The sequence below is a fragment of the Physella acuta genome, unplaced genomic scaffold (assembly GCF_028476545.2).
Source record: "Physella acuta isolate Inbredline_101_S28 unplaced genomic scaffold, ASM2847654v3 ptg001203l, whole genome shotgun sequence".
Lineage (NCBI taxonomy): Eukaryota > Metazoa > Mollusca > Gastropoda > Physidae > Physella > Physella acuta.
This window is the reverse complement of record NW_026732720.1, coordinates 288,602-314,070: the sequence shown is the minus strand read 5'-3', so window position 1 is coordinate 314,070 and position 25,469 is coordinate 288,602. Positions and strand designations below refer to the sequence as shown.

The 25,469-nt window shown below is 35.0% G+C and overlaps 2 protein-coding genes and 1 long non-coding RNA gene across 3 annotated transcripts; all 3 read left to right on the top strand.

Annotated features, from left to right (window-relative positions):
• Positions 1-680: 680 nt before the first annotated feature.
• On the top strand, positions 681-4,894 carry LOC131957072 (GTPase IMAP family member 7-like). Its single transcript, XM_059321771.1, has 3 exons — positions 681-766; positions 1,910-1,971; positions 3,671-4,894. The coding sequence occupies exons 1-3, from the start codon at positions 681-683 to the stop codon at positions 4,813-4,815; spliced, it is 1,293 nt and encodes a 430-aa protein (XP_059177754.1). The 3' UTR covers positions 4,816-4,894.
• A 6,627-nt stretch (positions 4,895-11,521) lies between these two features.
• On the top strand, positions 11,522-13,030 carry LOC131957066 (uncharacterized). Its single transcript, XR_009389024.1, has 3 exons — positions 11,522-11,585; positions 12,455-12,512; positions 12,968-13,030. It is a non-coding gene; the product is annotated as an uncharacterized LOC131957066 (long non-coding RNA).
• Positions 13,031-13,108: 78 nt separating this feature from the next.
• Positions 13,109-14,128, top strand: LOC131957071 (uncharacterized). Its single transcript, XM_059321770.1, has one exon. It carries the CDS (start codon positions 13,109-13,111, stop codon positions 14,126-14,128), a length of 1,020 nt encoding a protein of 339 aa, XP_059177753.1.
• Positions 14,129-25,469: the final 11,341 nt, after the last annotated feature.

The window sequence follows — 25,469 nt, the reverse complement described above, 5'->3', positions numbered from 1 at the left end:
TAGTTGATATTTACTGGGTTATTTTTAATTTCTCTCTCAAAAATAAAATAAAAATAAAACAATCTAAACGCTGAGTATAAGTATGCTTTTTTTAAATGTACTCACACATGTATTCAAACACGCATTACCTAACACGTGCGAGCAGTATAACACAAAGAGTACAATTTGACACAGATGAAACCTATATCACCAACAATAATATTCTTTTCGCATGGAATAAAACGGATATTTATTGTCACATTTAAAACTCATTACAAATGCACAGGCAAAGTATCCTGTGGTTTCTCCAAAACAAATTAAAGTGAAATTCACTTTTATGAGTAGAGGCTGAAAACATAGAAAGTACTACCACTGTTTTCTTTTCAAAAACCTAAATATCCCAAAAATGTTCCGAGTTAGTCCTAGAAGAAAAATATGCAATAATCAAGTTCAAGTGATTGTAAATTACCAAAAGTCCCCAAGATCAGTGAAGCTGTTACAATTTTTTTTGACAGTTTACTCGAAAAATATTGATTGATATTAATGTATCTTACCTCGCAAATCACCTAAAATTATGTTGTTTTTTGTGGGTTTTTTTTAGATGGGGGGGGGGGCGTTAAAAGAATGTACTTCTTGTTTCAAGAACGCTATACAAATTATTTAGTTTTCAATAATTTAGCTCTAAAACAGTGGTTCTTAATATGGGTAAAATCGAACACCAGGGTTCGGTGAGTCATTCTCATGGGCTCGGTGGAAGTCAAGATTATATGATTCACAGTCGAACATGGTCAGTGCGGACGATAGAAGTATTAAGTAGGATTCGGTGAATGCTTATAAAAAACGGGTGGGGTTCAGTACCTCTAGAAAGGTTAAGAACCACTCCTCTAAATGCAATTTTTTAAAAATACTGTTTTACTGTACTGCCTAAAGGTGGCCTTTTATCAAAGCTTCGGGGGTAAGGTTTAAAACGACGAATGAAGTTTTGCAGCTAACTTGAATGAATATCCCGCACGGAGCACACATAACCACCGGTTTTTCAAAAGGTTTTGATGAAAACGGTGTCATATTTGCTTGAATAGGCTTTGAACACATACAATCAGCAACGGCAGATTTTGTAAGGTTTGGATTCTATGAAGCACGCAATCTTGAAAAATAAATCAATAGTATACTAATCCACAGCGTAGCCGTAGCTTTGAGTGCACCAACTGTTGTCGAATCAGTTAGTTGGCTGATTAGGTGATTCTAAAACTACCATGTGTGTTAAAAGTATTTTATTTGGTAAGCGAATTCTCATTTTTTTAAGAGTAATGTCTTACGACACTAAGACACTGATATTGTCATAGATATTTCACGTACTACGCTAATGTAGATAAAACTTTAACTAGAATTCTAAAATATAATTTTCTTCTGTTTAGTAAACGGCAATATTTTACAGTTTCAATTTTAACTTTCGCAACTTTTAAAAAAAATTATTTAGCTATAGGGCTGGTAAGTAGGTCACCATCCAGTTCTACGTCTCAATAAAACCTGCATGAGCCATAGAACTGGTTCGTGACCTACTTACCAGCCCTATAAAGGGCCCTACTATTCCAAAAATGCTCCCTGTCCCTGATCCTCCACTAGTTACGCCATGTTGTAATCAGACTCTAAAAGAATTTCATAAAGTTACATAATTGATCTTATATATCTTTGTGTTTTCAAATGTGTGTTTATAGCAACTTAACTTTCATGGAACTGTTTCAGCATGCGTTACATTGAACTGTCTGAGCCTTGTATGTTGCCAAGACCACACAGCTAAGTCTCCTGGAGATGGACACTGCCTGTAAATAAATACCTTATTCGAATTACTAAAACGAACAAAAACACAATGCATAACTTCGTCCTAAATTAGCCGACATAAATTAACTTAGTTGTTATTTTATATTTCTAGGACAAATGGTGGAGGTGATGGCTTCGGTAATAACCAACGTCATGATAGGTACAGCAAACCCGGTATGATATATAAGATATAGCCAATATGTTATGATTTTCTATTACAAGGAAACTGGATTTTTTAAATTTCTTTGTACAAATTCTTGTGAGAAAACGTTTTTACATAAACTTTTTACAATTGACTGTAACAATTTATTTACACTGCAGAAATCATTATTTTAGATACTATTTTAAATTTAGATCATCTTTTCCACTCTGTCCTCAAGACACATGGGGCAGATAAAGTAGAGTTTATCTGTTTTGATAACCTAGTCATACAAGCACTATGCCTAGCCGCCTTATGTTTCATTAATGTGCGTTTGTGGACTCAGGGACGTTCTACTGATTGAACCCAGATTTGAACTCGAGACTTTCATGTTAGCAATCTAGCGCTCTACCGCTTGGCCAAGCGGTCCCCCACAATTTAGATACTACTTATAAATTAATTTTTAAAAACATTTTGTAGTTGGATAAATAGTCAAATTTATTTATTTTACCGTAGGTTATAAATATCAAAATGGTAATATCGTTTTAATCACTGGTAGGCCCATAGCATTATATAAAATCTTCATTAATGTGCGTTTGTGGACTCAGGGACGTTCTACTGATTGAACCCAGATTTGAACTTGAGACTTTCATGTTAGCAATCTAGCGCTCTACCGCTTGGCCAAGCGGTCCCCCACAATTTAGATACTACTTATAAATTAATTTTTAAAAACATTTTGTAGTTGGATAAATAGTCAAAATTATTTATTTTACCGTAGGTTATAAATATCAAAATGGTAATATCGTTTTAATCACTGGTATAAAATCTTGTTGAAAAGTCAATATACGTCAATTCTAATGATACTCAAAGCACACCAACTAATTACTGTGAAAACCTTTTCAAAGTATTTTTTGCAGTAATATCAGTTCCATCTTGATATTTTGGTGTGGGCATCATATTAATGTTTATATGACTATTTTAACGCATAGCATAAGAATTAGAGACAGCGTAGAATTCCCACAATTAAAAATTAATAAATTGCAAGTAGAGCTAATATGAATGTTAAAACTGTGCTAACTTTTGCGTTATAATTTTATTCAAACGTAAAGCACAAAAAATTTTATAATAAAACGTTTTAATAACAAGCTTTTATGTACTAATGCACTAAAAAGTAGAAAATAAATTATAGACTAGTATTTAAATAACTATTAAGAAACCTTTGGAAACCTTTACTAATATTTAGGAAGAGATCCACGCTTTTCTTTATAGTAACTTAAATAGTAGTCTCAAATTTATTTTCTACTTTTTAGTGCATTATTACATAAAAGCTAGTTATTAAAACGTTTTTTATGACATTTTATTTAGTACTTTACATGGGTTTTTTTTACAATAGAGTTACATGACAAAAAAACATTGCGCGCCTATTGAACGTGATGACGCGCTATTCAACGTGATGACGCGTGTGGAGTAGTTGGATAGGACTGCCTACTAATTTGGTTAAATGTTTAATTAATTCATAAAAAAAATTAATCAGGCGACCAATCAAATCAAATTGAATGTCATGATGCATTGTCTTCATGTCTTGACCCATGTACCAATTACGAACAGTATGTCTGTTAGAAGTGCCTGCAATTTCGCTCGGCCGTTTCGATCTAGAAAGACTGACGACTAACAACATAGGAAGTGAGTTAAATAAAAGCTTGTAAAAAGAAATATAAACTTTTACTATTTTAGGTGACCTTGCTGTAGTAAACAAAAAAAACATTGATCTGCTGTTGATTGGCAAAACCGGAAGTGGTAAAAGTGCCACCGGAAATACAATTCTCGGCAGGAAAGTTTTTAAAACCTCTCCAAGCTCGTCATCAGTGACTAAAAACGTCCAGTCGGATTACACGGAGTACAAGGGTGTTGAGTTTAAGGTGGTTGATAGGCCTGGTGTGGGAGACACAGACTTAACACAAGAAGAAGCAGACGAGCAGATTGATAAGGCCATGAAATACGCCATGGCAGACAATCCTAAAGGATATCACGCGTTTTTGTTGGTGGTTAGATATGGCGGGAGATTTACGAAGGAAGACCAACAAATGGTTGCAGCATTGAAGAAAACTTTTGGCGAAGATTTTGTAAGAAGTTGGTGTATACTTTTGGTAACTCACGGCGATATCTTCGACCCAGAAGATGCCGGTGTCAATTCGTTTGAAGAATGGTGTTTAAATCAAAAAGGAATTTTCGGCGATTTGATTAGAGAATGTGACAGTCGAGTTGTTTTGTTTGACAATAAAGACAAAACCAAAAGAAATCAACAGTTAGATTTACTAATTGAAATAATTGATAAATTAGGCCATCGAAATCAGCGATATTCCAACGATAAATTTAAACGAATAAGCGAGGAGAGAGACAGGCAAATGCAAGAATCTAAAAGCTCCTTTTTAAAAGAAGAAATTCTGAAGGAAGCAAGCATTATAGTGGAAGAACTCTCCAAACTCAATCAGTACGAAACAGACTTTAAGTTGAGTACACTAGAATCACTAGAGCTTAGAATTAAGCTGTTGCTTCAGGATCTTTATTCACAAGATAAAAATACAGGAAAGTTTGGTGAAATCATCCAAAAAGGGATGATGATTCAAGAGTACATTTCTGAAATGATTAAAAAAACAAAAGATGAACAGATTACAAAATTAAAAGAACAGGTATTGGACGAGAAAATAAGAAGATTGGCAGAACGCGAAAAATTTCAAGAACAGCGATCAGAAGACTTAAGGCATTACCAGGAAGATAGAAAAGGGGGTAGAAATGCTTTGATCGTTGCAGGAAATTACGTACTTGATTTTTTGAAATTAATTGGATTAAATGTATTCAAATTTATTGGATTAGCTTAAACGACACTTTTGAAAAATTATCCAAAATTATATCGTGTGCGTGTACATTTGTGTTTAGGTGTTAGTGCTTTTGTATGTGAACGTGCATCTGTATAGATTTGATAGATAAAAAATGAATGTTAATAAAGGTAACATTTTTAAAAATCTAAGTACCAGTATTCTTATATTTTTTTAATCAGTGTATATAACTCACGTTACCACACAGCAATTCAAAAACTGTCGCTTGAAAGATTGAGGTTTCATTGTAGTATCATATAGACGCCTAAATGTTTAACAATTTTAGCAAAGTTTGGCAGCCATTCGGAAGTTTAAAATCCCTGCACACTACCTTATTCACATACCACAATTTTCCTACAAGTTTCTTGCTTATCTACCATAACTATCGAAACTTCCAGTGCAAAATCATAAGTCAGCATGCAAAAAAATTGCCCATCGACCAGGACTAGTGAGCATAACAGCAGTGGCGGAATTACCATGTCACATAGTACGCTATATTTTGCCCAGTATTTCTTTCTGCCTTTGTTCTCCGGAGAGGAGCAAGAAAAGGGGCGAAGTAAATTTTCCGGGGAAGGGGAGGACTAAATATGTATGTGTGTCTGTGTGTCTGTCTGTCTGTCTGTCTGTCTGTCTTTTGTGCATAACTACACCTTTCATACGATTGCAATGAATATTTGGGAGGTTGTTGAGATTACTCCTTGAAAGGTTTCAAATTCGCATTGTTTTTTCGTTATATAAAAAAAAAAGTAGGATGCGGTTTGACACCGTTCATATGATCGCCATCACAATTTGGCAAATTGATTAGAACACTCTAGGTGCGGTTTCTGTAAAAAAATCACTTTTAATTTCTTAAGGGCGGCGCCCCGGGAGGGTGCGATTTATCTCTATATAAAAAATAAAAGTCGTGTGCTATTAGACACCGTTCATCCGTGTGCATGAAACTTTGTGGAGTTGATGAGACTGCTCACGAGAAAGGTTTGTAAACAAAATAATTAAAATTACATATGTGCGGCGCCAGGGAAGGTGAGATTTTGCTCCCAAAGTTCTAGAGCGGCTATGTTAGCACTTGGCATCCGTTACTCGTGCGTTCTGCATAGCGGGTAAGTTTAAACTAAATTCAGAGTTAAAACTTCATCAGGGGCGATTGCCAGGCTTTCCAGTGAGGGCAATGGCGCATACGTTTGTTTTAAACAGTGCGGTAGACAATGGATAAGATGGGCCGTTACAGTCGTCCACTAAATTAAATCAGGCGTGTGCGCCGGCGCCCTGGTAGGGTGTGATTCGGCTGCGAACAATAATTTCAGTTTCGGCCCAGAAAGGCTCAAATCGGCCGCTTAGGGCTCTGTAATATTTTTTTTTATTAATGAGAGAAATTAAACAAGGTTTACCAAACAATTCCAAACAATTATAACATAAATTAACCAAGGTTAGATTATTAACTGGGTTGTTTCATTTTGTCCGTAAACAAATCAAAAACAATTCCAAGCCTACATTTCTCGAAATAATGAAAATATTTCCGTAAAAAAATCTGTTTCAAAGGGCAAATCAAATCTAAAAATAAAAGTCACACTTCTAAAAATAACTTTGTAACGCAAGGAAATTCTTCTTTACAGTTTTATCATTTTGCGAATGATGCATATAGCATCTATTTTTAGACGATCAAAGCAGAAACTGAGATCGAACATCTAATAATACACCATTAGTAACGCTAACGAATTGCATCAGTCACACTGATATTTAAAACACACCAAATATTTTTTTCTACGTGTTAAAGAAAAATCATGTTTCATTGTTGTCACTTTAGCCAATGACGCAATCTGCATCATTGTTTCATGATGATATTTGTCGCTCTGGGTTATTCTGCGAGCACTATGGCGCTTATGTTAGTTTTAACGAGCCAGCGGCCGTTCGCTGCGCCTCTGCAGTAGTGTAATACAGGACTCCCGAGAGTGCCCCTCTACATCCCTTACACTTGAGCGGTCACCGAAGTGTGTTCTACCTCGCTATTACGGTGAGTGATTAACGTACACTCAAAGTTTTCATGCGGTAGTGTATGTAAACCAATGTCCCGATATTCATGATCCAAGCGCAGGCATTGTTTACATTTAAATAACTCAGTTTTAGAAAACAAGGTCGCCCGTCTAATAATACAGGATTGGTAACGTATTGATAAAACCCTTCTTATATATTCAGTCAGACTTTCTTCTATCCCCGTGGAAACGCGCGGGGACGGGTACGCTAGTTTCTGTATAAATGCTATTTCATTGGGGGTGGGAGTGACGCTAAAGATGACTGAAAGAAAATGTGACTCAGCTTTCCACCTTACACAGTTATGATAATTCAACTAAAATACTGGAACGTTCTGTATTCAGTTAGTCATAAAAGCTAAAGCTTTCAAACAGTGTCTAACCGAATAAAAAAACTTTCTTCTACTTATCTTGTGCTGTTTTATTTTCTGTATTTAATCTGTCTTCTCCAACAATGGTAATTAATAAGACATCAGGTTATATTTATGCATGAACCAAACTCATGAATAATATACGTGGAGCAGTTAACTATCTTATTAAATTTGCTACTAATGGTTATAGTATATAATAGAAAAAAAAGTTTTGAAGCTTGAAAATTTTGTTAATAATTTATCAATGTTTTAATGTTACATAATGTAAAAAAACTTTTCATCCATTATAATAATTCACAATGTGTTAATTAAGCCGTAAAGATATCAAGGCCTATGCAGGGTTAGGTGACACCCTGTGATTTAAATGAGGGAGTCACCACACCATTAATAACATCTTTTGTATTTTCGGTTTGGCGTCACCCCTCTATTAAATCATGTTATTATATTTTACCAAGATAAAAAATTATTTTAACAGTAAGTACATTTTACTGTGAGTTTTAATTGTTAATTTTAGTACTACTATTAGTTTTAGACATATTGCCAAGAATTGTTCAAGCACTTTGCTAAATTAGAATAAATATAAACATAAGTTCAAATTGTTATTTTTTTTTGTCTTCTGTAAGATAATAATTATTACTTGTTTTTAAATTTGCTTACTTTTCTCTCTCACGATTGCAACGTAGAATCCACTGCACATTAAAGTAAAAGTTATTTAGAATTCGTATTTCTCCATACTTTAGACCGTTAGTTTACCCTAAACTCTACTCTATAGGTAGAGAGCAAGACTGGTAACCCTAAATTCTTGAGTTCGAATCCGGTTCAAATCAGTAGAACTTCCATCAGTCCAAGCAGTTCTGATGGGTACCTAACTCACGTTAGAGAAAGTAAAGGCGGCTGGGCATAATGCTGACCAAATTATTCCTACTAGCTCGGCGTTTTCGCTCTACAAACACGAGTATTTGGCTTGGTTCATTCACCCACGTACTCCTAAACTTTTCTATTGCACTCCTTTATGCATTCGAAATTTTTTTTTCAAAACCTAATTTTCAACTGGACCTTTTCAAAAATCATCATCGTGATCAGTTCTATTGATTTTATTGACCAGATAAATGAATTTCCGCATTTGCAAATCGATCACTTGCTTGTATGTTGTTTTATTATCAAATAGAACAACACGCTTTCCAGCAGGAAATTATATATATATATATATATATATATATATATATATATATATATATATATATATATATATATATGTGTGTGTGTGTGTGTGTGTGTTAATTAGCTCTCTTTCTTTAAAAAATATTTTTATGATATATTATAATACATTATTTAGAGGTATTAGTTTGCTAAAGGTCAGGGACATTGAAAATATAGCATTTTTTTAAACTCAAGGACATTAAGGTCGAGAAAATGTATGTCTATCATTTTCACCATCGAAATATTGGAGACCAAAGTTCTCCGAAGTTATCAAGCGGTAAAAATCACGAACTGGAACGGGTGGATTACCAGCGTGTTGAATCATCATATCTAGGTTAAAGAGATAAACAAAACAAATGTATATAAGAATGCCTTCAGCTTTTCGTTTTTAGTTTAAGCCGGAATTTCGCTACTTAGAGTTGCTAGTTGATACTGGGTTACATATTTGGTCTTATAAAATTAAAACAAGTATGTGTGTCTTTTTTTAAAATCAATACATAAAAAGGTTTTGATTTTACTATAGAACTATGATTCTGCAGCATTTATTCTAAAAATCACAGACAGCGAATGTTTAAAGTATGTCCGCAAGTAAACGAGAAGGGGGTATATAATATGAGGGGTGTTGGTCTAAGAGAATGTAATGAAAAATAATATGTGGTCGAAGATGGGTCACACATATCACATAATTGTTTTATACTTAGTGCACAATTCACTATGGCTTGCAATCACAATAACTCCTTCACAGGATTACCAGAGTGTGTATATAAGCAGCACATTTTTGCATCATATTTACATTTTATCGATTTATACAAGTCGTGCATCCATTACGCATTTCGAAAATCAATGTAGTCTATTGGAAAATCAACAAAACACAGTTGTTTTTAAGGTGTATTAACGTCATTTTAACTGTGTTTACAAGTCACCTTACTCTTCCTTGACTAACTATTTACAAGCGACACGAAGCGTTTATTTTTATGATGGACACGTCACTTTACTCACATTATTTTAGTAATGTGTGTGTTTGTAATGGTTTACTTACACACATTGTGTACCGGTTTCACCTCAGTTTGTATATTTTTGAGAGGATGTGGACTTTCTTTTGTGATTAGTTTATCTTAAATCTCGTAACTATTGTTAATTAACAAGATATCTACACTGTACCATAAAAATGTCACTCTCGCTACGTTGTTAGGCTATACCAAAAATATTTTTATATACTATTAGACTCATTAAACGTAAACATAAAAACTATATTCAACCAGAAAGATATGCCAAAAACAATAGATTTCTAAAATCAATTTCAAATCGAATCAAATGAAAAATCTGAGTAGATTTTTTTAATCCGATAATTCATTTTTTTTAAAGTAATAGAAACGCCTATGTTTAGCTTCGGGTTGCTTCATTGTCAAACCCACACAAAAAATTACAGCTATGTAAAAAGGTAATTGAAAATTAATTAATTATTATGTATATAAAATAAATGCTTAAAGACTCGAAACATACAAAAAAACACTTCTGTATGTCACCTTTGTCTGCAAAAATGAATAGAACTTCTTTAGATGAGCGTCTTAACATTGAAATGAAAAATTTCTCTTCTATAAAGGGCAAGTCCCCAAAGAAAACAAAGTAATAACATTTGGAAACTATTAGAAATTTTTAAAAGAGCCTGGATGAAATCCAAATCAGGGAATTCCGAAATTGACTATGTTACTTTCTCGTATATACGAAGTAGGCCTATAGAGAAAGTCTTGTAATCGTACCAAAAAAAATAGAGATTTTTACAAATCTCGACGTTTTACATCTCACTGATACGGAAAAACATAATTTTGCAATCTTGTCCGTATGTCTGTGTGTATGTCTGTGTGTGTGTCTGTGTGTGTGTCTGTAAACACGATACCTTGAGTACCATTACAGCTAGGCTGATGACATTTCATATATAAGTATTTTATCAAAATCGTATATCCCTATCAACTTTTGAGCGATTTCCGATAACCGGAAGTGGTACTTTTCCTACTTTGAATTTTTCAAAAGCCTATAACTTGAGTACTATTTCAGATAGATATATGAAATTTCACATGTAAGTAAAAGATCTAATTCTCTACCTTCTGTCAAATTTTGTAATTTCCGTTGACCGGAAGTACTAATTTACGCTATTTCCATTTTCTCAAAATCTAATGTAAATTTATAAAGTAGTAATAATATTCCGCACTATTGTGCGCGTTTTATTTGGCGTTCACTGGTGTGCAATTCTTTTTTCTACAAGATTTTATTCTATTTTTAAAAGTTTAAGTATTTAAAATGGATTAAAATTCATGTGTATATCCCGAGTTCCCATCCCCTGTTTTTTTTATATCAGAATTTTCGAGAAAGTTTAGGGGAGATCACTCCCGGTTTATTAAATATTGTGATTGGTAAAACACAATTCAGCAATGTAAGTGATTATACAAACGTATTAAATAATAGCTATTCATAGTATGTATCCTAGTACATTTACATAGACATTATATTAAACTCTACATCAGTCAACTGCTGAAAAACGTTTTTACATTTTTAAAAAATGGGTACTCTCCTACAAAGACAGTCCAACAAAATAACACCTGGGTCTATATATAAATAAATTCATTCGACTGATTAGAGCTTAATCAGCTTCACTAATAACTGCAGCTTGTTTAGAAAAACAAAAATTAAAATCGTTTGTTTTTCATAAATTGTCATAAATTGAGAAATTGCATTACTAAACACACAAAATGTCCAGAGTTTCTTCCAGGCATCTCTTCGGGGGGGGGGGGGGGCTTAGCCCCCCAGAAAATTTTTTACCACACCCCCGAACGAAATTAAATTTATATAGAATAAATATAGAAAATATATACTTTTAACAGTGTCCGCCCCCCCCCCCCCGAAGAAAGTCTACCGCCCCCCCAAAAAATTTCAAGTGCCCCCGGAGAAAAAAGTCTGGAAGAAACACTGAAAGTGTCATGTATACTCATTACACGTGGGTAACTACTACGGAGATGTGTACATCCATTAATGTGCTTTAAACCATAACTGAAACCAGATTTAGGGGAATTCCCTATATTATTTACGTAGTCAAGCTGTTACTCTCTTATTTCAATCTAGTGTACGTGGCCGACTGTGCTCGCTGGAATCAGGCGGCTTTATGTACTACGTTTAAAAGGTAATATTACATTTATTTAAACTATGATTTCTTTGGCGATAGCCTAAAACGATAATTTTCTTTTAGTCTTGTTTAAACCTTCCAGTAGTCTTATCAACGCAGTTATATTTTGTTTTGTTTTTTGCCCCATAAAATGGTGTAAGTAAAATGATAACTGTTTTTTTAAATTGATTAAATAGTTTATCAATGTTTTAATGTTATATTAGAAACCCTTTATAATTTAACATAGTAATTCACAATTTATTAAGCTATAATAATATTTGAGACAAGTTCAACTCCCCAAAAATACTTAATTAAATCAGAAATATCATTTTGTTCACAATTCATTGTTTCTAAAAATTACTAACAATTCTGAGCATTTTGTAAATATATTTTGCTCGATTAAATATTACTTGTATTTTTAATAATTATTTCTTTTAAATTGATTAATGTAATTACTTTACTCATTTAGTTAGAAATATTTAAAAACGAGTTAAAAAACTGTTATAACAGCTAACGAAGAGATTCCAGGTGCAGTTATATAAATGGGAGCCAGGTTAATGTCGCCGTGTAAAAACCAGCAGAGCGACAAACATTAAAGGAGCCGTGTTGGTGGTTTTAAATTACCGGCGTTGTGTACTAGTGATGTATGCGAATATACAGAGGTTTTTTTTCAGACATCTCTGTGTTTACAAAACTTGGATGCCTCTATAGGCTATGAAACATATATAATTTCTTGCAATGTGTGCACATTGTAGGTTTCTTACACACTCGGGGCGAGACTAAATAGCTGGATATATAAATTATGTTTAGTTTTATTGTTACAGCTAAAGAACAACTGTAGTGTCAAGGAAATAATTTCATGTAACTGTTTTATATTAATTTCTTAGATGGTTGATTTGGTGGTGCTAAGATCACTCAACATGTGTGTGAAATTGAATTTCATAGGTGAGTTGCAATTGTTAAATACAATTCTTTTTACATATATATATATATATATATATATATATATATATATATATATATATATATATATATATATATATATATATATATATATATATATATATATACATAATTCTCTTCATGGAGACCATAGAAAACCCCAAGATGTAAGCGCGCCTAGCAGCCCCCTCTCTTCCTCTCTAGGCATATCCCTAAAAATATGATAGTTCATGCATTAAGCAGTTTTTATTCTCTGTTACACAATCAGGGTACAAAGCATTAAAACAGTATATAAAACCATGTATCAGTCTTTTATACTTAGCGTTGCACCTTGGGTCGGTGACAGCCGTACCAGCTCCCTCTAAGCTACGCCTTTGGTAACCTGATTTTTTAAATGTTTTTTTTTTAAATATGTTTGAAATATATATGCGTCAACGAACGTCATGTCTACATTTCAGCTTTCTTGTGTTTTGCGTGTGTAATCTTCGTGACTGGGGATAACAATATCTGCAGATCTGGGGTATGGATTTTTGTATCTCTAATTATAGCAATATACTGTACATAACATACATTGATTAGCGTAATAATGTCGTGGGTTTATGCTTTACACTTCAATATTTTCAGGAGAAGCAGGGTGTGATGATTTAGAGAATATTCCCATAAATCTTTTGCTGGTGGGTAAAACAGGAGCGGGGAAAAGTTCAACAGGAAACTCCATTTTACGGAAGAAAGTTTTCAAAGCTGGTTCTGGTTCAACATCTGTAACTAAAAAGTCTAAGCTAGCAACGTCAACATATAACGACTATAAGTTCACTGCTGTTGATACCCCGGGTATAGCCGATACAGAAATGTCACATGATCAACTATCGGAAATTCTACTCAACTCAGTTTCAAAAAGCAGTGACGGCTACGGTGCTATTTTGTTGGTCGTGCAATTCGGGCAAAGGTTTACAAAAGAAGATGAAGAAACGGTCACAACTTTAAAAGAAATCTTCGGTGAGGAGGTCGTCAAACGTAATCTCATCTTAGCAGTAAGCAGGGGTGATTTGTTTGACCCGGAAGAGGAAGGGTCACCTGATTTTGATCACTGGTGCTTAAAACAGACAGGAAGTTTTCGTCGTCTGCTGGAGGAGTGTAGCAGACGTGTTGTTTTGTTTGACAATAAAACAAAAGACAAGACAGTGATTAACAGGCAAATCAATCGATTGATCGAACTGGTCTTACAAGTTAGTAGCATCTTTGACAATGAGGATTTATCAAAAGCTCAGTCTAAAAGACGTATAAGAAAGGAACTTGCGAATAGGTATGCAAGTATTCAAAGAGATATTCAAGGCATAAGGACCTTCGAGCCCAGCGTTTTACAATATTTAACCCGTCTAAAGCAGAAAAATAAAGTACTGGTTGATAATATCTTAAAAGAATTGAAAAATGATCCAGTTCTGAGCGATTTGCTAAAGGATGTAATCAACGAAAGGGAAAAGGTAGACACTTATATCGAGTTCATAAGAAATAGAAAGGAAACAGTACAAGCAACATCACTGAGTGCAAAAGTTGGAAGTGTGTGGAATAGTATCAAAATGGGGTTTTATGCAATCTGCAGATTTTTACGTATCTGTTAGGTTTAAAACAAGGAAAAAAAACAAGAAGTTAGAAATTCTACATTTTAAACGTTACTAGTGATCAAGTGCGATGACCTGTTTACATATAAAGTGAATTTTAATTAATTATTTTTACTTAAGCGTATTTTCAGATTAACTTTTAACCTTTGTCAAAGTATGTTCATAATCTGATACGCCATTTGGAATAATTAGTTATTTCTACAGATCTCTAACCATTTCTGCAATCAATAAAAGTTTTGAAAATAATAATGTATATAATTTGAAATATGCATTATTAAATTTTCGAAAATATGAAATTTGCTTGGAATAAAGTAATCACAGTAGCAAAACAGTAGTAAACATTCTTATTAAAGTTGTTTAAATCATTGTATCCTCTCTTCTTTTTATTTAACACTTAAGACAATACATCAATTTTTCGAGTATAAACTCATCAAGTTCTGATAGTCTCAAGCATTTATTGCGTACAGGACGAAAAAACTTCCAGAAAAGCTGAGTGTGATGAAATAGTGACCACTCGGCAACCACGCCCCTTATTCTACTTGCGGTAAAAAAAACCGGATCGCTGACGCAAGAGGTAATGCATAAGACTACTAACCCGAAAATCTGGAGTACGGATGGCGTCTTGAGACCACTCAGTTCTCATTGGTCATTGACTCATTCTTCATGCTCATGCCGAGGTAAGAAATGCCAATGAATTCATTTTCATTAGCTTAACAGACTGCCAGTCTTGAAAGTGGTCATCATATTTGTTTAAAATAATGTCTGTATGATGCACTATACTGCTCCACACCTCTCCATCAAGGTCTAAATGATACACTACACCATCCCACAGCTGTATATCAAGGACTGTATGATGCACTATACCACCCCACAACAAGATCCTTATGAGGCTTTTTAACTAGGGACAGTAACTCATCTAGGTGAATAACTCTTTAAGCAAACAACAGTGGAGTCCCTTGGACAGTGAAAATACCAACTCTGGTTTATTCGGGGGACATCAACCGGTGCAGAAAAAGAGTTCTTAAAAAACTCATTCTACCCTGCCTTACTGAATAATACGCAGTCCACGTTTAAAAAAACTCAGAATACTGCCTCGCCTTCCTGACTAAATTAAATTTCTTAATTATTTTTTTTTCATCATTATTACAATTGTCGAGGGGTAGTGACTATTAAAACTAGGGTAGGGGCATGTGGTACAAATCTGATAGTTCGCCCTGGGCCCCGGATTGAGTCGCTACGCTTATGCCCACCCCCCCCCCCCTCCATCCCTGTTAGGTATGCAGCTAGTTTAATTATTTTAATATAGGTTAGTTCGTGCGTAGCCACTCAATGCGAACTTTTTCATGAGCAGATAATAAAAGAAAAACAAAAAAATATAAACCGTTCTGGGGTTACCTCCCTGTTGACGGCATTATTTTCACACAATGCGTTGAATTTAAAGGTGCTATTGCATTTAACCTCGTTCTGTAAAAACAATTACATTGCTACGGCCTGACAGTTAATACTTGTCTTCTCATACCTAACCATGACTTTAAATAAACATGACTTTAAATAACTACAGCAAAATGTGATTGCATTCTTGGCCAAAAATAATACGTGTTCACAAATGTGAGACTACTAAAGGGACAGATCTAGTGTGCATGCTATGATATAGCTGATAAGCATCATGGTATTTTAAATTTCGTTTTTACCACCAAAACTATTGTCTTATTCATTCAGACTATCTTATACAAAATATATATATAAAAAAAAAAAATACAACTGCCGTAAAATTTTCACGAAGTTATATAGCTTGGTTAAGGATAAAATATACAGGTAAATTCATGTTAACATTTGTAATTGATTTGGTCTCGTTCATATATGAAGCAAATACATTTTCAGCTGTGAAAAGTTTTACAAATTCCGTGAGTCTTTCTGTAAAAATTTCGTGTGTCCTACTGTAAAAACTTCCGTGTGTCCTACTGTAAAAATTCCGTGTGTCCTAATGTAAAAAATTCCGTGTGTCCTAATGTAAAAAATTCCGTGTGTCCTACTGTAAAATTCCGTATGTCCTCATGTAAAAATTCCGTGTTTCATACTTTTAAAAATTCCGTGTGTCCTTCTGTAAAAATTGATGTGTCCTATGACACACACCAGTTACAAACGACAGACACTCGATTGATTAAATTCACAAACGGGGGACAAAAAAGGAATATTTTTTTTGCCCCGATTAGCTTTGCCAATAAACGATCGGGAACTCACATGTCTGGCTTAGCTAATATTCCTTTAATAAGTTTACGGTGTGTTGTGGGGAGTGGGGGGGGGGGGGGGGGGGGGGGTGGGGGGTAATCATACTGCCAAACGTTCTCTTGCACTTTAGCTATTCAGCATTTCTTTGACAGTCGTCCATATGGTGATATATATATATATATATATATATATATATATATATATATATATATATATATATATATATATATATATATATATATATATACATATATATATATATATCCCCACCCCTAATATCTTCCCCCCCCCCCCGCCCCAGCACAATTTTGGGAGAATTTTGTCCGATAATAGAATTTAATTTTAAACAAGTTAATTAAAAAAGTCTAGTGACATTTGTGCGCAATTTCCTTATGTTATCTAAAAATAGCTCTGACGTATAATGTTGGGGTGCGTTCAAGCTAGAAGAACAATCGGTTTGTAGGTGTTTATGTAATTTTAAAATTTGTGACCGAACGAGAGAATATTTTTGAAAACTTTCTTCGGCAATATTGTTCTAAATTATGACAGGAATCGATTGGTACATGTTTCAAGTCGCTAAGTGGTCTGGTTGCCGAGATATGGGCCAAAAACTGCTTTTTTTCGAGATTTTTTGGCTTTTCTGGGAAATCCATGAAAGAAACCCGGAATTTTTATGGCCTATGTTCATCCTCGTAACTTGCTTAACATAATTGCTTTTGGAACTAGTCATCGATATTGCTTCGTTGAGGAGGAGATACGACTTAAAGCTGCGGACACACATTCATCCATCCATCCATCCATCCATCCAGAAATGACGGGTTAATAAACGCAATTCTCCAGAATGGAAATTGCGCTAAAAAGGGGTGTTAGGTTACGGGCAGTAAACTAAATACGCACATGGCTGGCTAATGTCAATGCTAAACCTGTCCCTAACCCTAACCTAACCCTAATTTCTAACCATAAAACTACTCGAGATTACAATAATACTAACAAACCAACACACCTTTTTTATGGAAGAGTCTATTATTGGACATCGGTATATAAAATCATCCACAGTTTTTGTTTTCTATTCTGCTACAACATTCTCACGAATTAAATATTGTACTTGTTTGAGCACCAAACAGAATACAAGCACCCCTAGTGTCCCAGCAACCCCCCCCCCCCCCCATCCATCACAATATCTAGCGCCCTTAGTCGCCAACCACCCATTTCCATCAGCAAGTTAACATCCCAGCTAGACTTCACCTTCACACCCCACCATTGCGAACGGCCAAGAAGATCTAATACAAATTTCATAAACTCTGCATTACCTCGTCAAACATAATCGACTCTCTGGGTCTTACGCCCTTGACCTTATTAAGCCTCGACATCGCTCTCTCTCGTCTGGATAACTTTAACATTTTCATCCATAATTAAATAAAGGCATCCCAGACCCCTCACCCTGATCCCCAATTTTTCAAGCACTCATTTCCTCACACAGTTTCATCGTCAGAATTAGCCCGGGTATAACCTGGCTATCGTACATGTTAGTGGAGGACAACAGTGGCGTAGCCAGGATCGTCTCAAGGGGGGGGGGGGGGTCCAATTTTTACCCGGGGACAAACTTTCGATTTGCACCCCCCTTCAAACTTTCGATTTGCACCCCCCACCCCCCCCCCCCCCCTTAAACTTTCGATTTGCCCCCCCCCCCTCAAACTTTCGATTTGCACCCCCCCCCTCATACTTTTTATATATATACCGAGGGATCTATGGGGGGGGGGTTCACACCCCTAACCCCCCCCCCCCCCCTGCCTACACCACTGGAGGACACTAATCAGGGTAACAACAATCATATTTATTTACTGCAACGTCAGTGCTGTAGCGATACAGAACATTGTATTAAAATATGAAAATGCGATTTATGACTATTTTAAAGTCTGTAGAATTTTGACACTAATTTAAAACACATGTATCGAACGAAGAATAATATAAATTTTTAAGATACAAAACATACAGGTATATATATATATATATATATATATATATATATATATATATATATATATATATATATATATATATATATATATATATATATATATATATATATGTATGTATGTATATATATATATATATATATATATATCCAGCAGCTATGCTATAGAGCAGTGGTTCCCAACCTTTTTCGAGTGGCAACCCCCTTTTATAAAAAGTAAGTGACCCGCGACCCCCATAGAATTAAAAAGCCGAAATTAGTATGTAAATTAATAAGCACTAAAATAAGATTTTCTAGTAGACTTTCAATATGAACTACTCTTGATAACTGTTTTAATAGCAATGAGTAAAATTGCATACTATTCACTAAACCTTCGTGGTTAACTTTTTAATTACTTTTTTTTTTAACGCCAACCTATGTCATTATAATTATCTTAATTTTGTTTTTAATCGCAGAATATTGTTGAAAATGTCTTCTCGAAAAGTCAATCAATCTTATGTTTGGGTACGAATGGTGAATACTACACCAAAATTGTGTCTGCAGTTTTTCATCTTACTCGGAATCATTCTGCAAATAAAAGAACTCATCTTGTAATTCAACGGGAATGCTGGCAACATAAAGGGAAGAAGAGAATAGGTAATGCGTAAATGCAGATTCTTCTTTTTTTCAGCTCAGAGAAATAGCAATGCAGTCCGTTTTCAAGAGATTCAAGATGCCCAGAAATCGCTTCTTTCGAAATTTTAAATAACTCAAAATTTACAATATTTCCAAGGTTTATTTTCTTCGCCGATTTTGCAGTTTTGATAAAAGTGCCCCGAGATTATCATGGAAAGTTATAATATCCGTTCATTTTACCTGAAGCTTCAGGTTAAGCTTATCTTGATGTTCGAACACATCTGCTAGGTATGGTACTCTCTCCAACCACCACTCTATGTTGTTTTAAGAATACCAAAAAGTTATGTTTCCTTTGCACTTCCAAGAACAATTTGATTTCAGATTTCAATAAAAACACAATTTACAACATTTCTTTTGACAGCCAGCGTACTGTAGTGTAGAAGAGTAGAACCTCGTGATCTATATTAATGTTTTTTCTCAGTTCTTTGAAGGCTCCAGACTTTATATAATTTACGCCTTATACTAGCAACGAACTCTTGATGTCAATTGGTTAGGGTAGTGGTTAGGGAGCTAAATCTTTTCTGTTTTCTGAAAGCCCGATTTTGAGCTAAACATAGATGGCGCGCCATTCGTACAAACCCCCACAGCCGTTCTAACCCATTTTAATCATCCAGTTTCAAAAAAGGTATTTATTTTCTCCATGTTATCTTCACAAAAGAGCAACTCTTCTTTGCCATCATCCGCATGAATATAGACACAGACCAGCAACTGCGAACACGAACTCACGTCTGTTGATTTATCAACTTGAAAAGCAAACAATGGTGAAAGCTTAATTTCAATAAAAATGTATTATTTAACATTTACGTACATGAAGCGTTTGGTGAGATTTTCTCCTATTGTTTTTTTTTTTCTGCTTGGCGTTTTCTATCGCGACTTCATTTGATGCTTGCACAAATGCTGGTGAAAACATCCTGTTCGATCAAGTCTCTGGCGTCTGCAAGTAGCTTCTTACCGACAAAAGAACGCCATATATTTCTGGTGTGTTCCGAATGACTTGTCTTAAATGACGTTTTAGTTTTGAAGATTTCATAGATTCGTGACTGAGAACAACTTTGTACAGTGCGCTTTGTTTCTTCTCTATTACATTTCCAGTGATGTTAATGAAGCCGAATTTCAAAAATTCTTCTAAATATTTATGTTGTGTTTCAAATTACTAAGGTTTAGTATACCAGTTGGCGACCCCCCAGAAAGACCTTCGCGACCCCCAGGGGGGTCGCGACTCCAGGTTGGGAACCCGTGCTATAGAGAGAGGTTCCACTACCATTTTCTTCCTTAACCATCATTAAAATATACACATAATTCTGACTTATGATACGAAGACATGAAAGCTGACAAATGACTTGACAGTGTCGCATTGTTTCATTTCCTTGGTTATTACACTGGTCACGTGACATTCACCAGATTGACTAATACCTTCACGACGACTAGACGAATACTTCCTCACACTAACACAACAAGACGTACACTGCCATAACCTTCTTCCGCAGCAAAAACGATGCTACTTTAAAACGTCATTGTGTTGCTAACCGCCTCACAAACTCATTTTTGTTTAAGTTAAACCTTTCACAAAACACATTCTCTCGTACTTTAAACATACTTGAATAGTCTATTTAATCATGCTAAATGTTTAAGTTCGTTTTTTTTTTAAAATATGGCAAATTATTGTTACTTTTTTAAAGGTTAAAGCTGTTTTAGAACCATCGATTACACTCATTTTTATAATTTTGTATTGAAATTGAATATAACATAAGCAAATATGCCTTACACCACCTTACCCTACTGTATTAGTTCAAATTAAAAATAAGTCTTTGCTAAATTACCATTATATTACTAGTAATTATTTGTTTGGATATTTCTAGCCTTAATAAAACTAGAAGGTTATTTTGTACTTACTTCACACATGTTATAAAATATTCAATTTTGGTTGAAAAATTTGCTTTCTGGCAACAACAAGTAACCAGCTTTCAAGCCTATTCATAACAAGCACTCTACTCCACAAAAGGCATTACCCCACCACCAAAACGTAAAACAAACTCTAAATTCTACACTAGTTGCTGCTTGATTCACCAGAAAACGAATTACTCTAGTGGACGGGCAACAAAGCCAGTTGGGACGCAGGGAGGTGCTATTGATTAGGTCGTTCTCTCATGTGACAGTACTGGTGGATAAGTGGATGAAGGTTTGATAGCAATGACTGGATTAACGGATTAACGAATTAGCCTTTCAAGTCAAGGCAATTATTGCCTATTTGTAACTTGACCAACTTTTACCAGAATTTTCTAGTTTTTCCAAATTTATTCGTCCAATTTTTAAAAATAAACACATTTTTAGAATACGACACATTGTCGTATTTATATTGCAATAGCAAAAGTAAATTGTCCTGTGTTTAATTTAAATATAGATACATATGCCAGGTTTTAACATATATTTATATGTTATCAGGAAGCATTGCAAAGCGACAAACAGCATAATGTAATATTGATAACGTTATGAATAATATAAATTGGTTAAAAACCAGTCCACTAAAACTGTTATTTGTAAAACTCTGTGAACTTATGAAAGTTAAATACACCCCGACCATCGCCTTTTTTGTACTATAAAGCGGATTGACTGTCTTGAATTGTGATAAAAAGAGGTGTCTATTCTAAAATATAATCTTTCTAAAAAAGATTTTTAAAAGGGTCGTTTTTGTTGACAACAACACACATTTTCTTCGATTTTATGACGGAGACTGTTATTTTTATCCTACATTAAGAATTTTGAAAAAACTAAATGCCGGAACAAAATCAACAAAACTGACTGACCAAAAACAAGCAGTAGAAACCAAACCTAAAAGAAAAGTTAACATCTTCAGTTTGAAGCTCTTTTCCATATTGAAAAAGATAATTGAATTGTTTGTTTTAAGGTCTAGATTATATATATATATATATATATATATATATATATATATATATATATATATATATATATATATATGTATATATATATATATATATATATATATATATATATATATATATATATATATATATATATATATATATATATATATATATATATATATATATATTGGCTCTAAGTATAAATTATGTATAAACTTTATAAAATTATTAATAAAATATATTTGTAATTTTATATGCCGTTGTACATGTATTAACACACGTAAGCCTACACACATATAGGTCCTTTGTATGTATTGTTATATAAGTGAGTATCGGTGCGTGTATTGTGTGGGTACACCTGCTTAATTACTGTATCAGATCAGCGGCTGTTCTATCCGTTGGTTGACGGTATTTAGTTAGGAAATTATATTCGGATCAATGATCTAAAGATCGTGTAATTGATAATTCTTTCGTTTTGATCCTGGGTCCTAGGACCTTTGACCACAGGTGCTTTGACCATAGGGGGTTTGACCATAGGGGGTTTGACCACAGCGGACCTTTGACCATAGGAGGTTTGACCATAGGGGGTTTGACCACAGCGGGGCTTTGACCATAGCGGTGCTTTGACCATAGGGGGTTTGATCATAGGGGGTTTGACCATAGGGGGTTTGACCACAGGTGTTTTCACGGCAGAGGGTCTTTGATCACAGGTGGTCTATCAACTGGTGTTTGATCACAAGCGCTGTGTCCGGCTTTGATCATAGGTGTTTTGTCCACATAGGGTCTTTGATCTCAGGTGTTTTGTTCAATGCTGTCCATTTATGGTAAGGATTAATTTTAAAAGTTGCTAAATTATATTTTAAATTTCGACATGATGTAATAATATGTTAAATCATCGTGTATAAATACAAGTCATCTAAACTACTCTATGTCAAAACCATGGAGAAACTTGGAGAGTATAGCACGTCGAAAAAAGGTAAAAGAACTTTGTTGTATCGTGGCCATGAGTTTTGGCTACACAGAGAACGCCAGGACGGGTCACGCGTTTGGCGGTGTACGAAGAATCGCACTTGTAAGTGCAAAGCTTCAATAGTTTCCTTGAAGGTCTACAGATGGACTGCACACGGCAAATAACAACTTTCTTGCAAGGTGTTGCAGGGGCAAGCTACCCAGCTGAGAAGCGATACAAGATGCTGCACGAAAAAGTACAACGTGCTGTCCAGACATATGGTTAAACAGATGTACTGACATATTTGGGTGCTATAGCACATCTGTCATTTAGTTAACCATTTTGTGTATTACGTCTTTGACTATATTGTTGGCAAGTTTTGTATCATTTTTTATCCTTTATATATGCTATGTATTTTCAAGTACATCTACATTATTTATTTGTGAAACTTGTTATATGTCGCATTATTTGTGTTTCATTTATATTTAAAATAAATCTATGAGGCCTAGCACCAGCCTTTATGTGGAGACTAAAATATAGTTCTTGGCTTTTTAAAAATACATGTTAATTTCTATTAACGTACTCTCAGGAAACATGTATAAAATCGTGTTAATTGTATCACACCTATGATCAAAGCCGGACACAGCGCTTGTGATCAAACACCAGTTGATAGACCACCTGTGATCAAAGACCCTCTGCTGAGAAAACACCTGTGGTCAAACCCCCTATGGTCAAACACCCTATGATCAAACCCCCTATGGTCAAAGCACCGCTATGGTCAAAGGCCCACTGTGGTCAAACCCCCTATGGTCAAAGCTCCTATGGTCAAAGGTCCGCTGTGGTCAAACCCCCTATGGTCAAACCCCCTATGGTCAAAGCACCTGTGGTCAAAGGTCCGCGCACCTGATCCTGTACCCCAGCCCACATTTATAAAAGTATTGGTATTGACCTATTATGCTCGGACCTAAAAATACAGTTAGGTCTGTTAATTAGCGCAGTGCACGTCTTTCATTTCTTGATCAGAGCTTTCTATTGGCCTAACTCGTCACGTGGTTTAATACTAAATTGATGGAGAGCTCGAGGGTGTTTGCGCAGCAAAGTGTGCGCACGCAACTTTGTTTTGTAGCTGTTTGGTGCCGTAGTAGGCCTGGTTCCGACTCTGCCGAGGTCGATCGGATCAAGGCTGTAGTTGTGTATGTGGCTAGGAAGTACATGGGACTTTGGATAATGGATGCTGGATAATTATGGGTTATTGATTGCTGGCTGTTGTTGATTTATGGTTTATTGAGAAACATGAGTTATTGGGGAATCAGGAATGGTTGCTGCAATAAGAGTACTTTATACATAATGAAAGCAACAACAACCTAATACAATACACGCACACAGACACAAATCTCATACAGTAGCAGCTCACATACACCGTACGCTTCTACACTCACTCGCAAATACACTCTCACACTCATACACTCACACCCAACTACCTAATCGTATTTATACAAACACCTACACTCCTTCAAACATTCATTCATACCAACGTACACACACCTACAACCACAAGTTCTCACCCTCATATATTATCACCCTCCTAAACTCACACCCCCTACGTTCTCACACTCCTACACTCACCTACACCCACACTCACACATACCTTCATCCCCCTCACACCCCACTAATACCACCTACAGTTGTTTATTTGTATGTTCACTAAGTCAAACCTTACTGACTCGATGATGAGCATTTTTGCTATGAGATTTTTTTTCTAGGTATGAGATGGGGGGGGGGGGGGGGGGGGGGGGGGGGGGCGGGTCACCCACATTGCCCACATTACGAGCTTACACCCACTTACAGATACATGCAACCACCTACACTAATTCATACAATCACACACTCTCTCACACACACATTAGATTACACACATATCCCGACCGACACAACTAAATATTTTCATTTTGCCTTGAACACCCACAAACTAACTTGCCTCGTTTTTCTCAATACACTCTCTCCTACCTCCATATACCGAACACCCTTTATCCCCCGTGGTCCCCACAACTCTAAATTACACCTCATTCTTAACAAGTAAAATTCTAGAATCTTCTAATCTAAACCATCTTTAATAATCACGAAGCAACGGGGCTAAATTAGAAAATATATTTTCCCTGCCGTACAATTCTCTTCATGTTTGTGGTATTTGTATTTACTAAACAAAATCAGCAACATAAGCTGGAAAATAAACTCCATAAATATGTTGATTATAACAATCCCAGTGCAAACAAGTACTTCTACTTATTATTCATATCCGTTTCTCTAAAGCTCGACTGTTCAACTCGCTGGCGTGCGGGCCGCATTCGGCCTGCGATGATATTTGATCTGAGTAGACATCATAATTTCGACAATATCAATCTAGCAACTTCTACTGATTTCAAAATAAAATGTTAAAAATATTATAAACGAACGAATGATAAAATTATCAAACAATTTGGTTATTTTCATTTTAACTCTAAATAAAATTAGTTCTATTTTCACATTGAAAGGGTATGAAACGAAAACTGCTAGTTAGATAGAGGAGCTTTTTCTATCCCGTTCACCGCCTTAGAATCACAAACAATTTGGAATACATATTTAAATCTCTTC

Excerpts from the sequence above, each read along its gene's own strand:
- LOC131957071 (XM_059321770.1), top strand. The coding sequence starts at position 13,109 with ATGCTTTACACTTCAATATTTTCAGGAGAAGCAGGGTGTGATGATTTA.
- LOC131957072 (XM_059321771.1), top strand. The coding sequence starts at position 681 with ATGGGTAAAATCGAACACCAGGGTTCGGTGAGTCATTCTCATGGGCTC. Across the intron at positions 767-1,909 it reads ATGATTCACAGTCGAACATG|GACAAATGGTGGAGGTGATG; the intron begins GTCAGTGCGGAC and ends TTATATTTCTAG. Across the intron at positions 1,972-3,670 it reads TGATAGGTACAGCAAACCCG|GTGACCTTGCTGTAGTAAAC; the intron begins GTATGATATATA and ends TTACTATTTTAG.